Source organism: Thalassophryne amazonica, chromosome 12 (genome assembly GCF_902500255.1).
Source record: "Thalassophryne amazonica chromosome 12, fThaAma1.1, whole genome shotgun sequence".
NCBI classification, from domain to species: Eukaryota; Metazoa; Chordata; class Actinopteri; order Batrachoidiformes; family Batrachoididae; genus Thalassophryne; species Thalassophryne amazonica.
In genome coordinates, this window is record NC_047114.1 from 47953895 (window position 1) to 47975796 (window position 21902).

At 41.6% G+C, this 21902-nt stretch overlaps 1 protein-coding gene across 1 annotated transcript in view; it reads left to right on the forward strand.

Moving 5' to 3' along the window:
* LOC117521240 overlaps positions 1-21902 on the forward strand; it is a 569076-nt gene that overhangs the window by 344892 nt on the left and 202282 nt on the right. Inside the window, exon 5 of the mRNA XM_034182574.1 lies at positions 4996-5177. Coding sequence (XP_034038465.1) covers positions 4996-5177 — 182 coding nt within the window. The remainder of the gene's footprint in view (positions 1-4995; positions 5178-21902) is intronic.

Here is a 21902-nt window from a genome sequence, read left to right on the forward strand (position 1 = left end):
TCACTGAGGTTTTACCTAGATTTACAGAATTTGATAATATCTCACTAGGCGTGCTGACGAAACTTGTAACGTTTACAAAAAAAAAATCCTTTACCAACAAAACTGTTTAAGGACCTGTGGCCCATTCTTGGATCGACTGTGCTGGAAATTATTAATCTGTCATTAACCTCTGGATCTGTTCCTAAATATTTCAAATCTGCAGTGATTAAACCATTAGTTAAGAAATCTAATCTTGACCCTAGTGTTTTGAAAAACTATAGGCTGATATCAAATATATCATTTTGCTCTAAAATTCTGGAAAAGGTGTTTTCATGGCAGCTCGTGGACAGGTTAACTGAGAATAATCTTTTGGAGCCACTGCAGTCTCCTTTTAGAAAATGTCATTCCACATTCCACACAGACAGCTCTCACTAAAGTGATGAATGATCTTCTGCTTGCAATGGATTCGGACAAAACTACGGTTCTGGTGCTTTTAGATCTTAGTGCTGCATTTGATACCATGGAGCAACATATTCTACTTGATAGGCTGGACAGTCATTTTGGGATTATTGGGAATGCCCTTGCATGGTTGACATCATATTTGACCAGTCGTTCTCATTGTGTTTTGTACAATAACACTACCTCTAACCTCAGTGACATGAAATTCGAGGTTCCACAGGGTCAGGGGTTTGAGCACTCATCAACTTTTCCAGTCTTTTGTTGCCCTGTCCCAACTTTTTTGAAATGTGTTGCAGGCATCCATTTCAAAATGAGCAAATATTTCCCCAAAACAACAAAGTCTATCAGTTTTAACATTAAATATCTTGTCTATGTGGTGTATTCAGTTGAATATAGGTTGAAGAGGATTTTCAAATCATTGTATTCTGTTTTTATTTACATTTCACACAGTGTCCCAAATTCATAGGAATTGGGGTTGTAGACTACTGCAATGTTCTATTCTCTGGTTTACCGCAGTCCAGCATTAGGTGTCTTCAATTGGTTCAAAATGCTGCTGCCAGACTTTTGAGAGGGAGTTTGACCACATTACACCCATTTTGGCATCTCTTCACTGGCTTCCTGTCCCTGTGAGATCAGATTTTAAGGTTCTGCTACTAACCTATAAAATTGTTCACAGACTGGCACCTCCCTACTTAGCTGACCTAATTAAACCCTATGTACCGGCCCGGGCTCTGTGGTCTGATGGTGCAGGACTAATTTTTGTCCCTGGGGTGAATAAAAAGTCTGCGGGTCACAGAGCTTTCTCTTATCGTGCCCCTGTTCTGTGGAATGATCTCCTTGCATCAAAATAACAGTCAGATTCTGTAGAGACTTTCAAGTCCAGACTTAAGATGCACTGTGTCTGTGTTGCCTGTGTGCTTGCTCTGGGGGTTGGTAATATTAGACCTTACTTGTGTGAAGCACCTTGAGGCAACTTTGTTGTGATTTGACACTATATAAATGAAAATAAATTTAAAAAAATTAAATTGGCAAGCATCTTTTTTGGTCGTTATATAAAACAAATATTGAATGTTTTTCCATTCTTTCAGTGGAACCAATATGTAATTTGGTGAAAGCTGGAATGTACCATTCAACTCGGTTTCACCTCTTTGAATGGAACATTCCATTTTTCTCCTCATGAAATATTCATTCCATTGAACTCATAAACATTCATTATTTGTATAACAGTAACTGTTATTAGTGTTCATCAAAATTTATCTATACTGCATTTTATATCTAGATTGCTGTATGAGCAAAGGTGAAGAAAAATGCAAGTGTGTCTGTCATAGGTAGGAGAACACAATGTAGCTCAGCCTTTGACCTTCGTGAACTAGGATGAGGGGACGTGTTGGTCATTTTTGGTGATGGTATGTGTTAGAAATCCTTCTCTGTTCCACTCCACCATGAAGCTGTGACACGTGGTGCTACAGGCAAAATTTATGAGAAGAAACTACAATTAAAGTGGTAAATTTATGGATAAAAAAAACAGATATTCCCTGAAATGTTCCCTGAATGTGGTAAACTAGTCGGGGGGAGGGCAAGGACACAATGAAGAAGAAGAATTGGAAGAGGCTGTCCATGTGATGATGGATGTATGAGGTCAGAGAGCGGTCAGTACTTGAAGTGCTCTCTGACTTAGTGCTGTGCTCTGCTCCGGTTCCCTGTCTGATTATTTTTACCCTGCTGCAAAGAAATTGCCCACCACTCGCTTCACAAATAACACAATCTGAGTTTTTACTTTACTTTTAGTTCATATTGTAGCCTGACATCAAAATACTAACTGAGCTGCTCTATCCACATTCAAGTGGACATTATTTATTTCAAGAGACACTGACAAAATAACAATACCATCTGAAATAATGACAAAAGCCATCCGTAAAAATAAAATAGATGCATGGTGTGTGCGGTCTGGTGTTGCAGACCAAACGGTTCGCCCCTAAAAAATCAATCCACCATTTGCATCTGCGCATGTGTCATTTCGGACCCCAGCAGCACGTCTGAGACAGAGTCTCTTTGCCTAAAGCAATCAAATGGATTAATGGGATTATTAACCATCAGATGATAAAGGTAAAACCTCTTAAATCATTCTAAAGTCAGTTTTAAGCAGAAACTAGGCCATTTTAAGCAGAAATGAGGTGAAATTACGTGAGGCTTTGAAATGTCCGGCGCGCAGTGAACGCATCAGCTACCAGCTAGTGGCGCGCTGATCGCTTCCGCCACCTTTTATGATGAAATAATGCTGAATTTATGTGGAAGTGATTGTTGTTGTTGTACAAAAGGTTCAGATATCTGTCGCTGAGATAGATGATGACTGGAGTGCAGTTTTAGGCAGAAACGTGTTAATCCGTGAACCGCGCCATCGAGGGGACCATTTTTTAGGGGGACCGTTTGGTCTGCGACACCGGTACTTGACAAATACTCAATACAGGCAATATACAATCCTCCACAGTGTTTTGCCAGCCCAATGAGTGGGGCTGCTGTGCATTTTACGGACCCGGCTTGCTAATCTCTCCGCAGTCCCCCGCGCACAGCTGTGCACAATCACTGCCTGCTCAGGCCGATGAAATTGCTCTGTACAAAAACAGAATCTGAATTTTTTTAATTTTAGTCTTTAATTGTAATTGTCTTAAAAGTGACTGAGTAGCCAAATCCACTGTCAGGCAGAAATTATTTATTCCAAGATGTAGTTATGAAATAAAAACAAAACAAAGCTGTGCGTAAAATTAAAGACACCTATTACTTCCTATGTGCCCAGATTACATCAGATTATTCACTTTTGTGAATCAGGATCACAAAGTCATTAATTTTTTGAGCATATTCAAAATTTTCCCATTTAGTCACACACACACACACACACTCATCTTCAACTGCTTAATCCAATTAAGGGTCACGGTGGGGTTGGAGCCAATCCCAGCAGTCATAGAGCGTGAGACGGGGTACACCCCAGACAGGACACCAGTCTGTCCCATTTAGTCACTATATTTTAAAATGCCATTATTATCTCCATTGGCACATTTTCATGCCTTGATTGGGTATGTAATTGTTTTTGGACCCACAGAAGTGAACAATTGGGTGCCAGAAATCAGGAAAGGAATACTTGCTTTCAGTCCTCCAGAGGAACGTCCTTAATGTAGTTGAACACTTTGCATGGGATTTGTAGATTCATATGGCGCATCATTGTAAAGCCTTTTCAGTGTCTGTATCTGGATTTTAAAAAGCACTACAGAAATTTGCCATTGCTTACACATGGCATGACCTAGTCGCACCTCCGCAGCCTGGCTTGGCTAATGGGTAATGTTTTATCTAGAGTAGGTCAAGCCTCCCTTTTTCTGTGCCTTTGTGACATTCCCTCGCTAGGATGAAAAGATCAAATAGATTTAGTAAACAACACACAATAACATTTGTTCATAATACCACTCTGATATCTGACCTGTAATCCTGATCTACAAAGTGAAATAACATTACATTTAGTCTAGCTCTGATGTTGCCAGATTTGTGGAAATCACTGGAGTGTTTTCTGGCCTTGATACCATCCTATTGCTGAAGTGCTGGCTATCTTTTTTTTTTTTTTTTTTTTTCTGTCAGCCCAATGTGTTTGTAAGAAGTTGTTCCCACTCGCACTAACAGGTCTATCAGATTCCCTCGGCTTTGGCACCAAGCAGATAACAGTCTCTTTGAATGAAATTGTCTGTTGGGTGCACACATGCCAAATAGTTGCTATCTTACCTTATCCTGTGCCCACATTCTCTCCTTCTTCATGCATTTATTCTTGTCATCACAGTCAGTTAAGTTGTTCAGATGCATATATTTGTACATATGGTACTGCATTTAGAGTATGTCAGATGTATATCATCAGCAGAGCGTGTGATCCTCAATAATTTGATCAGATTGGTGCATCACATGAATCTCAAGTAAAATTTAATGTGTGCTCCTGTGGAAAAAAAATGCAAACTCAGCAAAAACACTCATAATGTGCCACTGCAGTAAAAGTAAAACCTGCACATTTAAATATGTTGGCAGCTCCCATGAAAGAGTCTCTTATCATTATTATTATTAATTTTTTTTTTACATTAGCTAGGAACAGGAGATTCAAAGAGGGAAAAAACAGAATGGAAATTTCTGATGAGTGGTTAGCAGAGAGCTTCAAATGACTTCACTGTAATTGTTGCTTTTCTTTATCTCGTCTATTTCTCTTATTGTAGCTTCTTTTAATTTACTTTTTTGCAGTGGCTTTTCCTGGTTATACCGCACCTTGCTTTTAATAATATCTCATGCGGTGGACTGAAAAGTCAGCTCTGCTCTTTTATCCTCCATCCTCCAATTCTGCTAAATTAAACAGGACCTTATCTTCACGGAGGACGCATTATTGTAAATATTGGCTCAGCTGAAGGGCCTCACGGTAATTTGAAAACAGCTCAAAAGACAAGTTAAATGTTCCTCTGACAAATGAAGTGTGTTCGCCCTGAAGAAACGATAGGGGCCGTTTGCCTATTATCTCTCATCATGTCTCCTCTTCAGGTGTGTGGTCATTTTCCGTCTCCGAGCTTGCCATCCCGGGCGCCGAGATAGGACGCATCTCAGCAACCGACGCCGACCTTGGAGAGAACGCCAAGCTGGAATATACCATCCTGGAGGGAGAAACGGGCGACACGTTTAACATCACGGGAGTGAATCAAGAGGCGGTCATCACTCTCAACAAGGTGAGGTAGGGGGGCATGAAAGAGGATGGGGGGCGAGGCAGATTGGAAATGAGATGGAGAGGTAGGGTAGCTGCTGAGAATGAGATTGTGTACAGAATGGTAAAGAGAGGAAGGGCAAGAGAGGAGAAGAGGAGCAGATGATGAGGGGGAGAAGAGATGACACAGGTACCATGGACTGTTTCTTTTCATGACAGATTTGCCACTGAGGCAAAGCATAACTAACATCATGTACGGGTGCTTACTAAGCCCATTAGTCTATGCTCACGCTGAATAACCCTGAAATAAACCAAGACACTTTATGGGTCTTTAAGATTTGGAATACTTTATCTGCTTTCAGAGAAGAGTTTTTTAAACAGGTGGTCTGTATTCATCTAAAGGTTTCTTCCTCTTTGAGTTGCATATTGATGGATTTTTGACAAATTAATTTCTTGCTGATTCACTCACCGTGAATGTGTATCTGTTTTTTTTTTTAAATCAATGTTTCAATCTGTTTACAGTAAATACAAGGAAACATGAACACAATTTATGATGCGTTCAAATGCAATTTGCAATCCTCAGATGAATGGAAATTGAAAAAAAAAAACCTTTTAATCGATTTTAAGGTGTTTTGTTTGATGAGTTTGAACAGAAGTTTCTATGACGAACATTTGCGTGAGGTTCTGTCATTCTGAACAGTTCCTTTCATACTGTAAGGTCTCATAACTTAGTTGAACTCAAACACTTGAGAACTTAAGTTTGGTTAACTGTACATTAACTCATAGTTTTGTTTTTCTTTACTATTTATTCTGAATGCATTAAATATTTTAAACGAGTTGCAGAAGGGGTTTGTTTGAATATTTTTTTGTATGCTTTGAATGGATGACTGGGTTTACCATTGTCCAGTATCAAGATTAATGCTGCATTTACACATAACGACAACAAGTCATGAATGCCACGAAGTACACATTCTTGTCTGCTGATCACGAATGTGATGATTTGAGGCAGAGGCGTCAGGTGTCCTCAGGAACTGCTGCAACCTGTTACCACGCATTACAGTTATTGGCACATGTTGCTGGCGAATTATCAGGAACCATTACGCATGGTCAAGAATAAAGTTCTGTGAGGTTGCGTGCTATTGTAACAGTGCATCATTACGTTCTGTCACGTTGTGAATGAGGCAAATTGTCTACACACACACACACACACACACACACACACACACACACACACACACACACACACACACACACACACACACACACACACACACACATACACACATTTTCATCCTACCATCAGCTGCTGAACAATTCAGATCGCTCTAGTTTGCTCCTCAAAATCTAGATTCATCCACAGCAGAAGAACTTTGTGACTGCATGCTTAGTTGGGCTCTGTGCCATGGAGTGGCGCAGAGAGGAGGAGGAGAAATGAGTGGCTCCACGCGGCTCTAGTCTCACTTGTTTTCCCAAACATCAGCAGGTGGAACACCTGTAGGAGCGCACTGATGAGCACTGGAACGAGACTTGTAGCTGACTTGGCTTCTCTGTCCTTCTTCAGCATACTGCAGCAATGAAACTGAATGCGGTGCAGCAGGGTTTAATTGTGCGCACTTCAGAGAAGAACGCTGTCACGCTCTCGTAAGGATCACCACTAATCAAGACAGATCAACACACTCAGTTGTGACTTCCATGATATGAGGTGAAACGAGAGTGGTGCGTGACATTCGTGGAAGATTTTCTTGACAGCCACAAACATGCGCCACAAAAATCACGAATGTCATGCACCAACACGCACTATTAAGAAACCTATTCAGATGCGTTAAGTCATGTTAAGAATGTCAGGAATGTGGTAAGAATGACGCAAATATGACATTCGTAATGCATCCTGCCTATGTGTAAATGCAGCATAAGAGGCTTTTTATAACTTCATGAACTCAGTCCTCAGTGTTTAAGTGTACACGTGCGTAGGTGCATCTCTATGAAATGAAGATATTGAAAGTGTTAAAATTTGAGACACATTCACTTATCTCTCAAGTGACATTCATGTGTCTGGGCTGTTGGACTTTGAGATCCAGAGACTCCTACAAAGAAACTATGGGGTCATGAATTCCCTGGATGGAAGAGTTTGATGTTGCCATTGCCTTTGTAGGAAAATGAACGTCTAAGTCTTAAGGGCCCTGGTGCTTCCTGTCTTACTGTATGGTTGTGTGGCTTTGACACTAGCCAATGAGCAAAAGCAATGACAAAATCTTTGGTACTAGAACTTTTCAGAGAATCCTTGGAACTGCTAGAATGGCTTTGTGTCAGATAGTTTGACACAGTTACTCCAGAAGACTCGGATTAGTCACACTACTTGCATTGTGAAAAAACATCAGCTCTGACATTTATGTCATGCGGCACCTTTCTTTGTGCATGAAGACCAGAGATAGATAGATAGATAGATAGATAGATAGATTCATTAATTCCTCTGTACCATGTTTTCCAAAGTATAAGTCATACTTTTTTCTGTATTATCAGCTCCTGAATTTAGGATTTTTATACATCTTTGTAGTGTACCTTATATTATTCATAGTTAGTCTTTTATTTATTTTGTTTAGTGCATTGATTCATAGGTAAGTCCTATATAAATTGTTATTATAATTATTATGCTTAATAACAAATTTGTGATTTTTCGCTGAGTGGCAGTTCAAGTATACGTCACAGGACCTCCCAAACTAATAATAAAAATAATAATAATAAAGAAACAGTTTATACTAGAATATGGTCCACAAAATCATTTTGTTTGTCTTAATTGATGTTCCAAATCAGAATCAGAATCAAATTTATTGCCAAGTAAGTTCGCACATAGAAGGAATTTGATCTGGTGGTGCTGGTGCCTAACCAAATAGACAAAACTATATTCACTATTAAATAAATAAAACATAATGGAACGGGACAGTGCAAAAACAGGTGACTGGAGTACAGATGTAAAGTACTTTGTAGTGCAGGGATGACCAGTATGTGCTTTATGGTAGTGGGGGAAGGAGGCAGAGTAAGTGGGCATCTCTGGTATTGTTTATGAGTCCAGCTACGGATGGAACAAAGTTGTTTTGTGTCTTGAGGTTTTGGTCCTGATGGACCTCAGCTTCCTGCCAGAGGGGAGGGTGTCCTAGGTGGGAGGGATCAGTCACAATTTTCCTTGCTTGCCTCAGGATGGCAGACTGCAGTCGATCACCTTCTCTGCTGCGTGGATGATACGGTGCACCTGTCCTTAGCAGTGGAAGCAGTGTATCAGACAGTGATGGAACAGGAGATGATGGACTCAGTGATGGCAGTGTAGAAGGTCAACATCATTGTTTGTAGCAGATTGAACTCTCTTGATGAGAGAGCTGATGTTCAGCTCCCACTTGAGGTCCTGGGTAATATGATCCCCATGTAGCAGAAGGACTCCACAATGGCAACTGGGGAGTCACACAGGGTGATGGGGGCGGCCAGGAATGGGTTCTTTCTGAAGTCAACAACCATCTCCACTGTCTTGGGGGCGTTAAGTTTCAGATTGTTCTGTCTGCACCAGGACACCAGGTGATGGATCTTCCATCTGTAGACCCACTCATCCCCATCAGCGATGAGTCCAATGATGGTTGTATCATCCGCAAACGTCAGGGGCTTCACAGACTGGTGACTGGAGGTGCAGCTGTTGGTGTACAGGAAGAAGAGTAGAGTAGAAAGAATGCACCCTTGGGAGGATCTGGTGCTGATGGACCATGTGTTGGAGACGTGCCTTCCTAGCTTCACATGCTGCCTCCTGTTAGACAGGAAGTCAGTGATCCACCTACAGGTTGAGTCAAGAATGCCAAGCTGAGACAGCTTGTCCTGCAGTAGGGCAGGAATGATCTATTGAAAGCAGATCTGAAGTCCACAAACAGAATCCTGGCATAGGTTCCTGGAGAGTCCAGATGCTTTAGGATGAAGTGGAGGGCCATGTTGAGAGCATCGTCTGCAACCCTGTTGGCTCTGTAGGTGAACTGCAGGGGATCCAGGAGTGAGTTAGAGATGGCCTTGAGGGGTGTGAGGACAAGGCGCTCAAAGGTCTTCATCACCACAGAGGTCAGGGCGACGGGTCTGTAGTCATTAAGTCCTGTAGTTTTTTTGGGATGGTGGAGGTTTTGAAGCATGCTGGCACCTGGCATGTCTCCAGTGAGGTGTTGAAGATGTCTGTGAACACCAGAGACAGTTGGTCTGCACAGGTCTTCAGTATGGATGGGGAGACAGTCAGGTCTGGCTGCTTTGCTTTTGGGTCCTGTGTCTTGAAGAGCCGGGTGACATCCGTCTCATGAATGGAGAGAGGTGTGGTGGGGGAAAAGGTGGGGTCCTTGCTGTGAGCAGTTGTGTGTGTGTGTGTGGGGGGGGGAAGTAGACCTCAGTTGGGGTGGGGGAGGAGGTGCTGATGGGTTGGAGCTGGTGATCAATGGGGATGGTATTAGTACTGTCCCAAAGTCTTTCAAATCTGTAGTAGAACCCGTTCAGCTGGTTGGCCAGACGAGGGTCATTCAAAGAGTCGGAAAGGTTAAGGTACCTTGACACTTGCACAAATTTGATCCCCGGACTGGCATGCAGTCTGGCATGCCAGACAGTAAACCTGTTGTAAACTCATTATAAACTGTACGCGGATGCATGCAAGCGCGAAAAGAAAATTTTGAAATGTTCAAAATGTCTGCCATGCATTAATTTTGTGAACTACACGTGAACATTGCACATGAGTGATGGACAGGTGGTTAATGCACCTGGTTTCAGTGCGGAAGGTTCCTTGTTCAAATCCCGCCCCTGCCATATTACTCCATGTAATGTGGAGTTGCATCAGGAAGGCCATCCGGCATAAAACCTGTGCCAATTCAACATGCAGATGCACCTTGGATTTGCTGTGGCGACCCTGAGTGCAAACAAGGGAGAAGCCGAAGGGACTTAATTACTTACACGTGAACATTGCGCAACCTACTCAAAAACACTGTGGGTCACTGTGAGTCAATGTATCACAGTGCAGCTCATCGAAACGATGATGACGAGATGTTAAATCTATAATAAATATAATTTTACAGATACTCATGAGAAGGAATGAAAATGCAACTGTTTTACCAAGCCATTACAATATACATATTATAGATAATTATCTTTGAGACCATTCCAAATGCGTTCTCCATGTCATGAAGTCCACAAGAAAAGCTGCAGCTGTAGAAAATTCCTCTGTGATTTAGAGATGGTTTCATCAGCCAAGTTCTGAGACCAAATGACGAATCCAATTATTTTATATAATGCAGTGTCCAGCGGCACAAAGCGCAGCATCCAGCAGAACAACATGGGTTGCATTGGCATGACGAATTGCACGGCAGTGTGGGGGTTGAATGTATCCAACTGTCAAGGTGCCTTTAGGTTTGTCATTTGTGATCAGTCTGAGCTCCTTCCAGACAGAAGTAGAGTCATTGGCTGAGAACTGATGTTGAAGTTTCTCAGTGTACATCCGTTTAGCTTTCCTAACTGCCCTAACCTCATCTGTCTGAGTTTAGGACTAAACCAGGGTTTATCACTGTTATACTGCGTGATGGTATGCAGCAGTCCTCACTGATGTATGAGGTCACAGCCTCTGTGTACTCATCCACACTGTTGGTGGCAGTCTTGAACAGATCCAAACATGCCTGAAGATCCTCCACAGCCTCAGTTCTCCACTGTTTAGATGTCCTAGCGCTTTAATTTCTGCCTGTTTGTAGGAATCAGGTGGACAATGGCATGGTCAGTGTGACCCAGTGCAGCATGGGGGACGGCCTGATAGGCATTGTTCATAGTTATGTAATTATGCATTATTTGTCTGTTTCAAATCTGAAATCATTAAAAGTGTTGTCAGCCATTCAAGATATCTGTTGTTTATCCAGTAATGTTGTTTAAACTTCAGAAGTCCTTTTCGCTCAGCTTCCATTTGAAAATATGGTGAAAGTGCAAACTGTCGGCTCCTGAGCGTTGAGTGCTGTCACTTCATTGCTGACTAATGTGGCTTGTTGTTATGGGGCTTGAAGCGAGTGATTTTAGTGCTTTTAAAACTATATGCTTTTTTAATGTTGCACATTTTCTGCAGAATGAGCAGTCTCAGAGATGTCGGTGGCTGAAGGCAATCTGGAGATACTCGTAAACGCCAGTGAATATTTGGGTTTAGTCAGGTTTATTCTGTCCCCCACACAATCAAACATGAGAAACCTTTTTGAGAAAAGACATGTTTCAATGACACAATCCTGCCACTATCCTTCTGCAACCACTCTGTATTTCTACTAGTGGAATGTTGGCAACCATACACACATTTAGCCAGAATGAAGGCATCAGCGGTGGTCATGTGTGGCCACATCCAGGAAAGGCTGCACAGAAAGCTCGCCGAGCCAGCAAAAGACAGACAGAGCTGCTGCCGACTGCAGAGATAGCTCACTGCAGCTGGGTGACATCGGTCTGTTTCCAACCCTGCGTAATCTCATAGCACCACACTGTGACAAGGCTGTTTGTTTGTTTCTTATTTATAGGGATAAAATAAGTTTTGGTGTTCTATCTCATGTCTCGCTCCCATCCTCACAGCTTCTCACTGAGACTGTTAATTAGTTTGCTTACAACCCACCCCCGAAGTAAACACAAATCTGTCTTTGCTTCAAAATATTTGTATGAGTTTGCTGAGTCTTTACTGGGTCATGTACATCATGCTCATTGACTACACATATGATATTGTAGCATGTATCAGTTACGAGTGAACACCATATACAAATTTCATTGGCTTTAATCCCCATTCTCACTTTTCATGGACATGCATCAAGGTCAGGGTCTATGGCTGTGAGAAACCAGTGTGCAAAGTTCAGGATTGCCTCCAAATGTGGTCAACCATTGATGATGTAATGTGTTGGGCTTATCCCATCTGACATGTGCACAAACAAACCAAAGGGTAATTATTGTGCAACTTTGGCACAATCTCATCACTAATAGTCATGTCATGACATGTGCAACAATGTTATTCATTCATTCATCCATCCAACCAGTCATTGTTGATAGCCACTTACACCAGTTAAGGGCCATTGGGAACTGGAGCCTATCCATGGGGTAAGAGGCGGGGTACACCCTGGACAGGCCACCTGTCTATGGCAGGGTGATATATACCCACTCATCACTCATCTTTAACTACTTATCTAGGATCGGTTGCAGGGGGCAACAGCTCTAGCAGGGGACCCCAGACTTCCCTCTCCCATATCACATTGACCACCTCTAACTGGTGGATCCTGTAGAAGAATTTTTAGGTCCTTATTTGAACTATGATGAACTATCAAGTGTCCTGATCTGAACTGTATGTCCTCTGGCTGAACTAGCAGGTGTTCAACCCAAAAAAAGGGCTCTATTAGTCATTCAGTCTGTCAGTGGCTTTCCAAGGCCTCTTAGGTGCTTTCCCGCAGGCCACGTGCAGGGGCCTCAGGCCAGCTGCACCTGTGGCTGAGGCCACGTGCGGGGGGCCTCAGGCCAGCTGCACCTGTGGCTGAAGGTCTTTTAAAAAAATCAGTTGTAAATCCTTCACGTTTTAATGGGAGCGTTTGTCACATTGAAATAATGGCCTAACACCTGCTTAGGGTTCACTAGAGGACGCTTCCAATAGAAAACCATGTCTTGGGAATGAAATAAATAAAAAAGTCGAAGGAGGAGCGATGCCCGCGGGTCTCCAATAAATAGATGAGCGCGGTTGTCACATATTTAGTCTCTCTAGAGGACTCAGTTTGTCTAAGCTCTGTGTCGAAGGCTTAAATAAACTTAAAAACTCTGTGCATTTTATCTTGCTTAAGGCTGAATTATTCTAAAGTGTTGTGTCCTTTTCTAGCATATCACTTGCAATTAGTTTGTGTTATCTAAAAGACGACATCCTGAGAAGACTAAAGACGAACCACGACAATCCCAAAGTGGTCCCAGGCCAGTGTGGAGATATAATCTCTCCACCTAGTCCTAGGTCTTCCCTGGGGTCTCCTCCCAGATGGACGTGCCTGGAACACCTCCCTAGGGAGGTGCCCAGGGGGCATCTTTACCAGATGCCCAAACCACCTCAGCTGGCTCCTTTCATCGTGAAGGAGCAGCAGCTCTACTCTGGGCTCCCCATGGATGACATATAGACAAACACATTTACATTCCCACACACATCTATGGTCAGATTAGCATTCCCAACACCTAACCTGCATGTCTTTGGAAGTGGGAGGAAGCCAGAGCATCCTGAAGGATGGGAAGAATATGCAAACTCTACACAGAATGTACCAGACGGGAAGTGAAGCCAGTACCTTCTTACTGGGAGGCAACAGTGCTAACCACAAAGCCACTGTTCTGCCCTCATAATGTTATTGGCTCCAAGGAAATGCAAAGTATTACCACAGTATGTAACAGTTCATGACTGCAAAAAGACTAAATATGTAGTAAATCTTACCATGATTAAAGCAACACAATGGCATAGACAGAATATCATGGTACATCACAGACGCTCTCCTGGGACCTTTCAGGTTTCCCAATGTGAACAAGGTTTAAACTGTGACCTTTTGAGATACATATCCAAGGTTCAATATTAACTGCTCTCTAATTGTGTACAACAAGTAGAAAATCTGTTTGGAAAACAGGGGAACCTTTGAACTTTCCATCAGTGTACATCTTTCATTTTCAAAATGACATATTTCTTTGTGTAACAAATGTCATGTTTTCATCCATTTATCTGTTGTTATGTGGATAATTATAGTTTGTCCACATGTACACAGACAAGCATAGACAATGCTGTAGTTATAAATGTCAGGAATTGATTGTTTGACTTTGGGCTAGATGCTCTGCAGCGATTTTCATAAAGCTGAACACTTGAACTCTCTATTGGAGTGGGTCACACTGAGGAATCAAGGAGCTAAAAGTAGCTGAAAAGATGAGGTGAGACATGATGGATGATGGAAGTACACACAAACAAAAATGTACTTTTACAGCACCCACAGTCATTATGCTAAAAAGCATACTCTTGTAAACTATAGAAATAAGAGTAATTCTTCTAGTTTCACAAGGGTCTGGGCTTCTAATGACACCAGGTCTGCAGTTGTAAATGTCAAGAAGCTGATTATTTAATTTGGCCCAGATGCTGGAATACCTAGACTAGTGTGGCACAGTGTCTTACTGGTTAGCACTGTTACCTCAGCAAGAACATTGCGGGATTGCTTTCTATCTGGTCCTTTCTGTGTGGAGTTTGCATGTTCTGTCCGTGTTTGCGTGAGTTCCCTCTGGGTGCTCCCGTCTCATCCTACTTCCAGTGACATGCAGGTTAATTGGATTGGTTTTTCTAAACTGACCATAGTTGTGCGTGCGAATGTGTTTGTCTGTCTATATGTGGCCCCATGACAGATTGGTGTCCAGGGTATATCTTGCCTCACGCCATATGACTACAGGGCTCTACCCCCCCCATCCCCCCATGACCCTTGATTGGAATAAGGGTATAAAAATGAATGAATACATTTGTGGAATACTCTGATTATGTACATACCTTGAGAATTATTTAATACAAACACTGAATTCATATAATTATGTATATGATGGCCTCTACTTTTGTCTGACATGAATGATCCCGAGTGTCTTTTACGTGAATTAATGTATGTACTTTAGTTCCATTTTTGCAAATCTTTGAGTATCACTTATTAGGTCTAGATTTCTGTGTTAAGTAGTTCCTTATATTGTCAACAACCTGGAAGCACTAAATACCACACTTTGATTACAGGTAACATATACAACCCCTGGCAAAAATTATGGAATCACCGGCTTGGAGGATGTTCATTCAGTTGTTTAATTTTGTAGAAAAAAAGCAGATCACAGACATGACACAAAACTAAAGTCATTTCAAATGGCAACTTTCTGGCTTTAAGAAACACTATAAGAAATCAAGAAAAAATGATTGTGGCAGTCAGTAACGGTTACTTTTTTAGACCAAGCAGAGGAAAAAAATATGGAATCACTCAATTCTGAGGAAAAAATATGGAATCACCCTGTAAATTTTCATCCCCAAAACTAACACCTGCATCATATCAGATCTGCTCGTTAGTCTGCATCTAAAAAGGAGTGAACACACCTTGGAGAGCTGTTGCACCAAGTGGACTGACATGAATCATGGCTCCAACATGAGAGATGTCAATTGAAACAAAGGAGAGGATTATCAAACTCTTAAAAGAGAGTAAATCATCACGCAATGTTGCAAAAGATGTTGGTTGTTCACAGTCAGCTGTGTCTAAACTCTGGACCAAATACAAACAACATGGGAAGGTTGTTAAAGGCAAACATACTGGTAGACCAAGGAAGACAAAGCGTCAAGACAGAAAACTTAAAGCAATATCTCTCAAAAATCGAAAAATGTACAACAAAACAAATGAGGAACGAATGGGAGGAAACTGGAGTTGTCTGTGACCGAACTGTAAGAAACCGCCTAAAGGAAATGGGATTTACATACAGAAAAGCTAAACGAAAGGCATCATTAACACCTAAACAGAAAAAAACAAGGTTACAATGGGCTAAGGAAAAGCAATTGAGGACTGTGGATGACTGGATGAAAGTCATATTCAGTGATGAATCTCGAATCTGCATTGGGCAAGGTGATGATGCTGGAACTTTTGTTTGGTGCCTTTCCAATGAGATTTATAAAGATGACTGCCTGAAGAGAACATGTAAATTTCCACAGTCATTGATGATATGGGGCTGCATGTCAGGTAAAGGCACTGGGGAGATGGCTGTCATTACATCATCAATAAATGCACAAGTTTATGTTGATATTTTGGACAATTGAAAGGATGTTTGGGGATGATGAAATCATTTTTCAAGAAGATAATGCATCTTGCCATAGAGCAAAAACTGCAAAAACATTCCTTGCAAAAAGACACATATGGTCAATGTCATGGCATAGGGTCAATGTCAGTGAGCAGATCTGATTTGATGTAGGTGTTAATTTGGGGGATGAAAATTTACAGGGTGATTCCATAATTTTTTTCCTCAGAATTGAGTGATTCCATATTTTTTTCCTCTGCTTGGTCTAAAAAAGTAACCATTACTGACTGCCACAATCTTTTTTTCTTGATTTCATATAGTGCTTCTTAAAGCCAGAAAGTTGCCATTTGAAATTACTTTAGTTTTGTGTCATGTCTGTGATCTGCTTTATTTCTACAAAATTAAACAACTGAATGAACATCCTCTGAGGCCGGTGATTCCATAATTTTTGCCAGGGGTTGTAAATGACCTTAACTTCGCACTTAAGAAAATATTTTTACAATTTGGAATATGTAGGATACCCAGACAGTGAACTTTGATGGCCTCAGATGAGGCCTTCCAGAAAGAAGAAGAGTTGCAGTTCTTTGACTGGCCACTTGAGGCCGGCTCCAAAACAGGGCACATTCCCATAGGAGCCTGTGTTAAAATGTTCAACTTTAGAGCAGAAATAAACATGTTTATGGTACAAAACAGTGGTTCTGGTCTTTATAGATAGTTTCCCTCTTCATTGTGAGTTTTTGTAAACATTTTAAGCCATAAAATTCTGTAAAATTCAAGGTGCCTTTGCTTTGAGTGACAGAGTGACTGAGCTGATTGCCTCTAGCTGTCATAATGTCTTTAGCACAGAGGTCACTCAATATGGTGGCTCCCTCTTGGGGAGGGCTGTGGCTGTCATTTGGAGTATTTTATTCCAAATAGTAAGTCCCTTTGGCTGCTCCCTTGTTTTTGCACGCGTGGTCGCCACACCAAATCCAAGGTGGATCTGGCATATTGAATTGGCACAGGTTTTACACCGGATGCCCTTCCTGACGCAACTCCACATCACATGGAGAAATGTGGCAGATTTGAACCCAGAGCCTTCTGAACTGAAACCAAGCGCATTAACCACTTGGCCACCACCCCTGCACGAGTATTTTATTCCAAATACCTGGAATAATGTGGCTTATGTGGTGAAACATTTTAACGGAGATTCTAAGACATTCTTGCTGAAATATTTACTCTGAATGAAACTCTCATATTTAATGTTGCATGCTAACAGTGTTACCACTTTTAGTAGCTGTACATAGCCTAAACCATTAAGAGTTGTGAAGGCATGATTACTGAGAAAATCAGTGGCTCATAACTTTTAATGTCCACACCAAAGGAAATCACGAAGAGAACCGCTGTGCAGTCCCCAAAATTATGATGAACTTTTGTCATACAGGTTGGTTTGCCAACATTATAGTTACAGAACAGCATTCTCTAACACCTGTACTGTTGCTCCAATACTAATGTTCTTTACACAAATGCAGACACCAATGCTAGTCTCTTTGTGCTGAGTGAATTGTGTATACGTAGCATCTGAGTCTAAATGAGCCATCTGTGTTTGTGGCTTAGAAGGTCGTGCATGTTCTTCATAAACTGAAAGTTATGTGAATCTCACATGAATGTTTGTGTGTGACATAGTGTAAAATGGTTTTCCCTGTGATTGCCAGGGAATGTACAGAAATTTTGGATTTTGATAGACACAGGTGTGGTCCTCCTTTTTATTTATTTATTTATTTTTACAATGCTTGGAATTGTTTATCATAATAATATGAAGTGGTCCTTTCACATATTCATATGAATTGGAATGTTCATATAAATTGTCAATTTATGAAGACTTGCTGTTAATCGCATGGTCCTGATGGCCAGCAAGGCGACTATTGCTTGTAACATTTTAGGACATTACTAATAGTGTGCCTTAATTGAGAGAGTGGCATCAACTCAGAACATGGCACCACTGTGGGTCCAACTGCGCTACTATTGAACTATTGAACTACTGAATGAACCTTTAATGTTTTCAACATTTTTAAAATAATTTAACCACATACAACAACACATGCAGATACAGGTGCTATCAAAATAAATATATAAATAGTTAATCTATCAAATTTACATAAATTTACAATTTATGATGATTTATTTAGTTAATTTAAAGCCTGATTTATGCAGCTGCAGCTCTGTAACTCTGTGTCATGCAATGACGTGTGTGGCAGTTTTAAAGTTCTCCATCTCTGGATTATGCTTTATTCTGGACTAATTTGACCCTCAACAAGCTTTTCTTTCTACAGTCATCACCTCCAAATCAAAGGTAAGCTGTACATTTTCCTCTTTTACCAACTTCGCGCTGTAAATGTTGCACTTTTCGGATACATTTGTAATCAGCGTGCACACTGCAAAAACTATTATAATATGATGGCAGATGAAGGAGCAAAAGCAGAAAAGTGTCAAATCACAGCCTTTTGTGTCTGATTTAACAGGTGCACGTCAGACTTCAGGTCCGAGTCCGAACATGGTTTGAAAAAAAAAAAACGGTCGGGCTTTTAATTAGGGAAATTACTTCAGTCCCACTTTCCTCAAATCGGCGAGTGTCAGAGCTGAACTTTAATTTGTACCTCTGTTACTGTGCACATCCAGACTGCTCGGGGTTTTTAATGGAAATACATTGCGATCAGATGGGACATTTTATCCGATGTGAGTGAAAATCCCTTATACTAAATTTGTTATATACGGTGCTTATTACATGGAAAACAATACAAAAACATTGGGACTTTTTTGTCCAGTGACTGTGAATATCTGGTTTATACGATGACGGTTTAGGTGAGTTTTACTGTACATGGGACTGAAAAATAAATTTACCTCGCAAAACTTTGACGATGAAGTTGCTTCCATCCCACACAGCTGACTTTATTTTCCAAACTTTTTCTTCTGTTCTGATCTGAAGGGAATCTATACATCTTGAAACCCTTGTTGTTTCTGTTTGTGCATCCAAATGCACAGCAACCCAGCATTTTCAGCAAATACATAAATAAAATGGCTGGATTCACATGGCTTGACAGTGAACGCTGTTTTGCACCCAAGATGGCTCCATGAGCCATGTGACCTTTTTTTTTTTTGGCTCGTCATGTCACCACTCTCTCAAGTAAGGCACACTCGGCATTAACCCCCCCCCCTCCCCCCCACACACACACAGATAGATGTGTGTGTTGCACATAAAATTAAATGACGTTTTGTTGATCCCCCAATTATTTTAAAGTTGAGTATCCTATCCACCAGTACACAGCTCAATTTGATTATTTAAAAATCTAATTCATATATGTTTTCAAATATTACTGTTAGATAGCACCTGGGCAATCATTAAAATCACTGTAATATATATCCAACAACTTAAATTCTTATGAGAAAATATTCAGCTCTGCTGTGATTTTATGACTTTATGTCTCTTTACATTATTACTGTCTTGTGTTACAGCCAGCAGGCCACTCTGTTCGCCAACAGCAATCTCCATCTCACTCACAACATCTAATACAAGATATCATTTCCAGCAAAACAAGAAGTTGAACTGCAGCAGTGCTTCTGTTGACTGAAGCTGCTGCAGTAGCTCAGTGTCAGTCACTGTCAGCAGTGTGTTGAGTGATGCTTCAACAACATGCAACAAGCTGTTTCTGGCTGCTGGATTAATGAGTAAACAAATGATAAAATAGAATGAATTTATCAAGACAGTGTCAGTCGTTTTCTAACTTCCCTATCAACAGCAATACTGACCCTTATAAGCAATACTTCAGATTCATGAAATTGCTTGTGTGTCTCAACTGGAACCCACAAATTATTTGTTAGAATTCTAGCACTAACCTAATCCTACTCCTTCCCCCAACCCTAACCAAAAACCACCCGGCGCCCCCCCCCCCCCCCCCTTCACTTTTAATTTCGTGCAACCATCACAGAATGAATTACACTCAACAAAAATATAAACACAACACTTTTAGTTTTGCTCCCATTTTGTATGAGATGAACTCAAAGATCTAAAACTTTTTCCACATACACAATATCACCATTTCCCTCAAATACTGTTCACAAACCAGTCTAAATCTGTGATAGTGAGCACTTCTCCTTTGCTGAGATAATCCATCCCACCTCACAGGTGTGCCATATCAAGATGCTGATTAGACACCATGATTAGTGCACAGGTGTGCCTTAGACTGCCCACAATAAAAGGCCACTCTGAAAGGTGCAGTTTTGTTTTATTGGGGGGGATACCAGTCAGTATCTGGTGTGACCACCATTTGCCTCATGCAGTGCAACACATCTTCTTCGCATAGAGTTGATCAGGTTGTCAGTTGTGGCCTGTGGAATGTTGGTCCACTCCTCTTCAATGGCTGTGCGAAGTTGCTGGATATTGGCAGGAACTGGTACACGCTGTCGTATACGCCGGTCCAGAGCATCCCAAACATGCTCAATGGGTGACATGTCCGGTGAGTATGCCGGCCATGCAAGAACTGGGACATTTTCAGCTTCCAAGAATTGTGTACAGATCCTTGCAACATGGGGCCGTGCATTATCCTGCTGCAACATGAGGTGATGTTCTTGGATGTATGGCACAACAATGGGCCTCAGGATCTCCTCACAGTATCTCTGTGCATTCAAAATGCCATCAATAAAATGCACCTGTGTTCTTCGTCCATAACAGACGCCTGCCCATACCATAACCCCACCGCCACCATGGGCCACTCGATCCACAACATTGACATCAGAAAACCACTCACCCACACGACGCCACACACGCTGACTGCCATCTGCCCTGAACAGTGTGAACCGGGATTCATCTGTCAAGAGAACACCTCTCCAACGTGCCAAATGCCAGCGAATGTGAGCATTTGCCCACTCAAGTCGGTCACGAGGACGAACTGGAGTCAGGTCGAGACCCCAATGAGGACGACGACAATGAGGACCATGCAGATGAGCTTCCCTGAGACGGTTTCTGACAGTTTGTGCAGAAATTCTTTGGTTATGCAAACTGATTGTTTCAGCAGCTGTCCGAGTGGCTGGTCTCAGTCGATCTTGGAGGTGAACATGCTGGATGTGGAGGTCCTGGGCTGGTGTGGTTACACGTGGTCTGCGGTTGTGAGGCTGGTTGGATGTACTGCCAAATTCTCTGAAACGCCTTTGGAGACGGCTTATGGTAGAGAAATGAACATTCAATACACGAGCAACAGCTCTGGTTGACATTCCTGCTGTCAGCATGCCAATTGCACGCTCCCTCAAATCTTGCGACATCTGTGGCATTGTGCTGTGTGATAAAACTGCACCTTTCAGAGTGGCCTTTTATTGTGGGCAGTCTAAGGCACATCTGTGCACTAATCATGGTGTCTAATCAGCATCTTGATATGGCACACCTGTGAGGTGGGATGGATTATCTCAGCAAAGGAGAAGTGCTCACTATCACAGATTTAGACTGGTTTGTGAACAATATTTGAGGGAAATGGTGATATTGTGTATGTGGAGAAAGTTTTAGATCTCTGAGTTCATCTCATACAAAATGGGAGCAAAACCAAAAGTGTTGCGTTTATATTTTTGTTGAGTGTAGAATGAATTTGTGCTGCCGTGACGAAAATGAGGTGCTTTCGTCACAATAGCACAAACCAGTAGATTAATGTACGTATATTTCGTGCTGCTGCATCACGACTTGCCGTGAGACTGGGTTGCAATACCATGGCACTGGACACACATGGGTTGGAGAAAGTCACTCCATTCTTCATTAGTGTGTTGGGGAAATAAGACTGAGATAAGTGTCGTGGGCTATCAGGCAGGTCGGTATCCATGGATACTTTTGCATGACATTTACAGCTGGGTGGACTGAGACAATGTAGATGAAGACTGTTCATTTTTTGTGTTTATTGTTTTATGTTTAATAATCCAGCACATT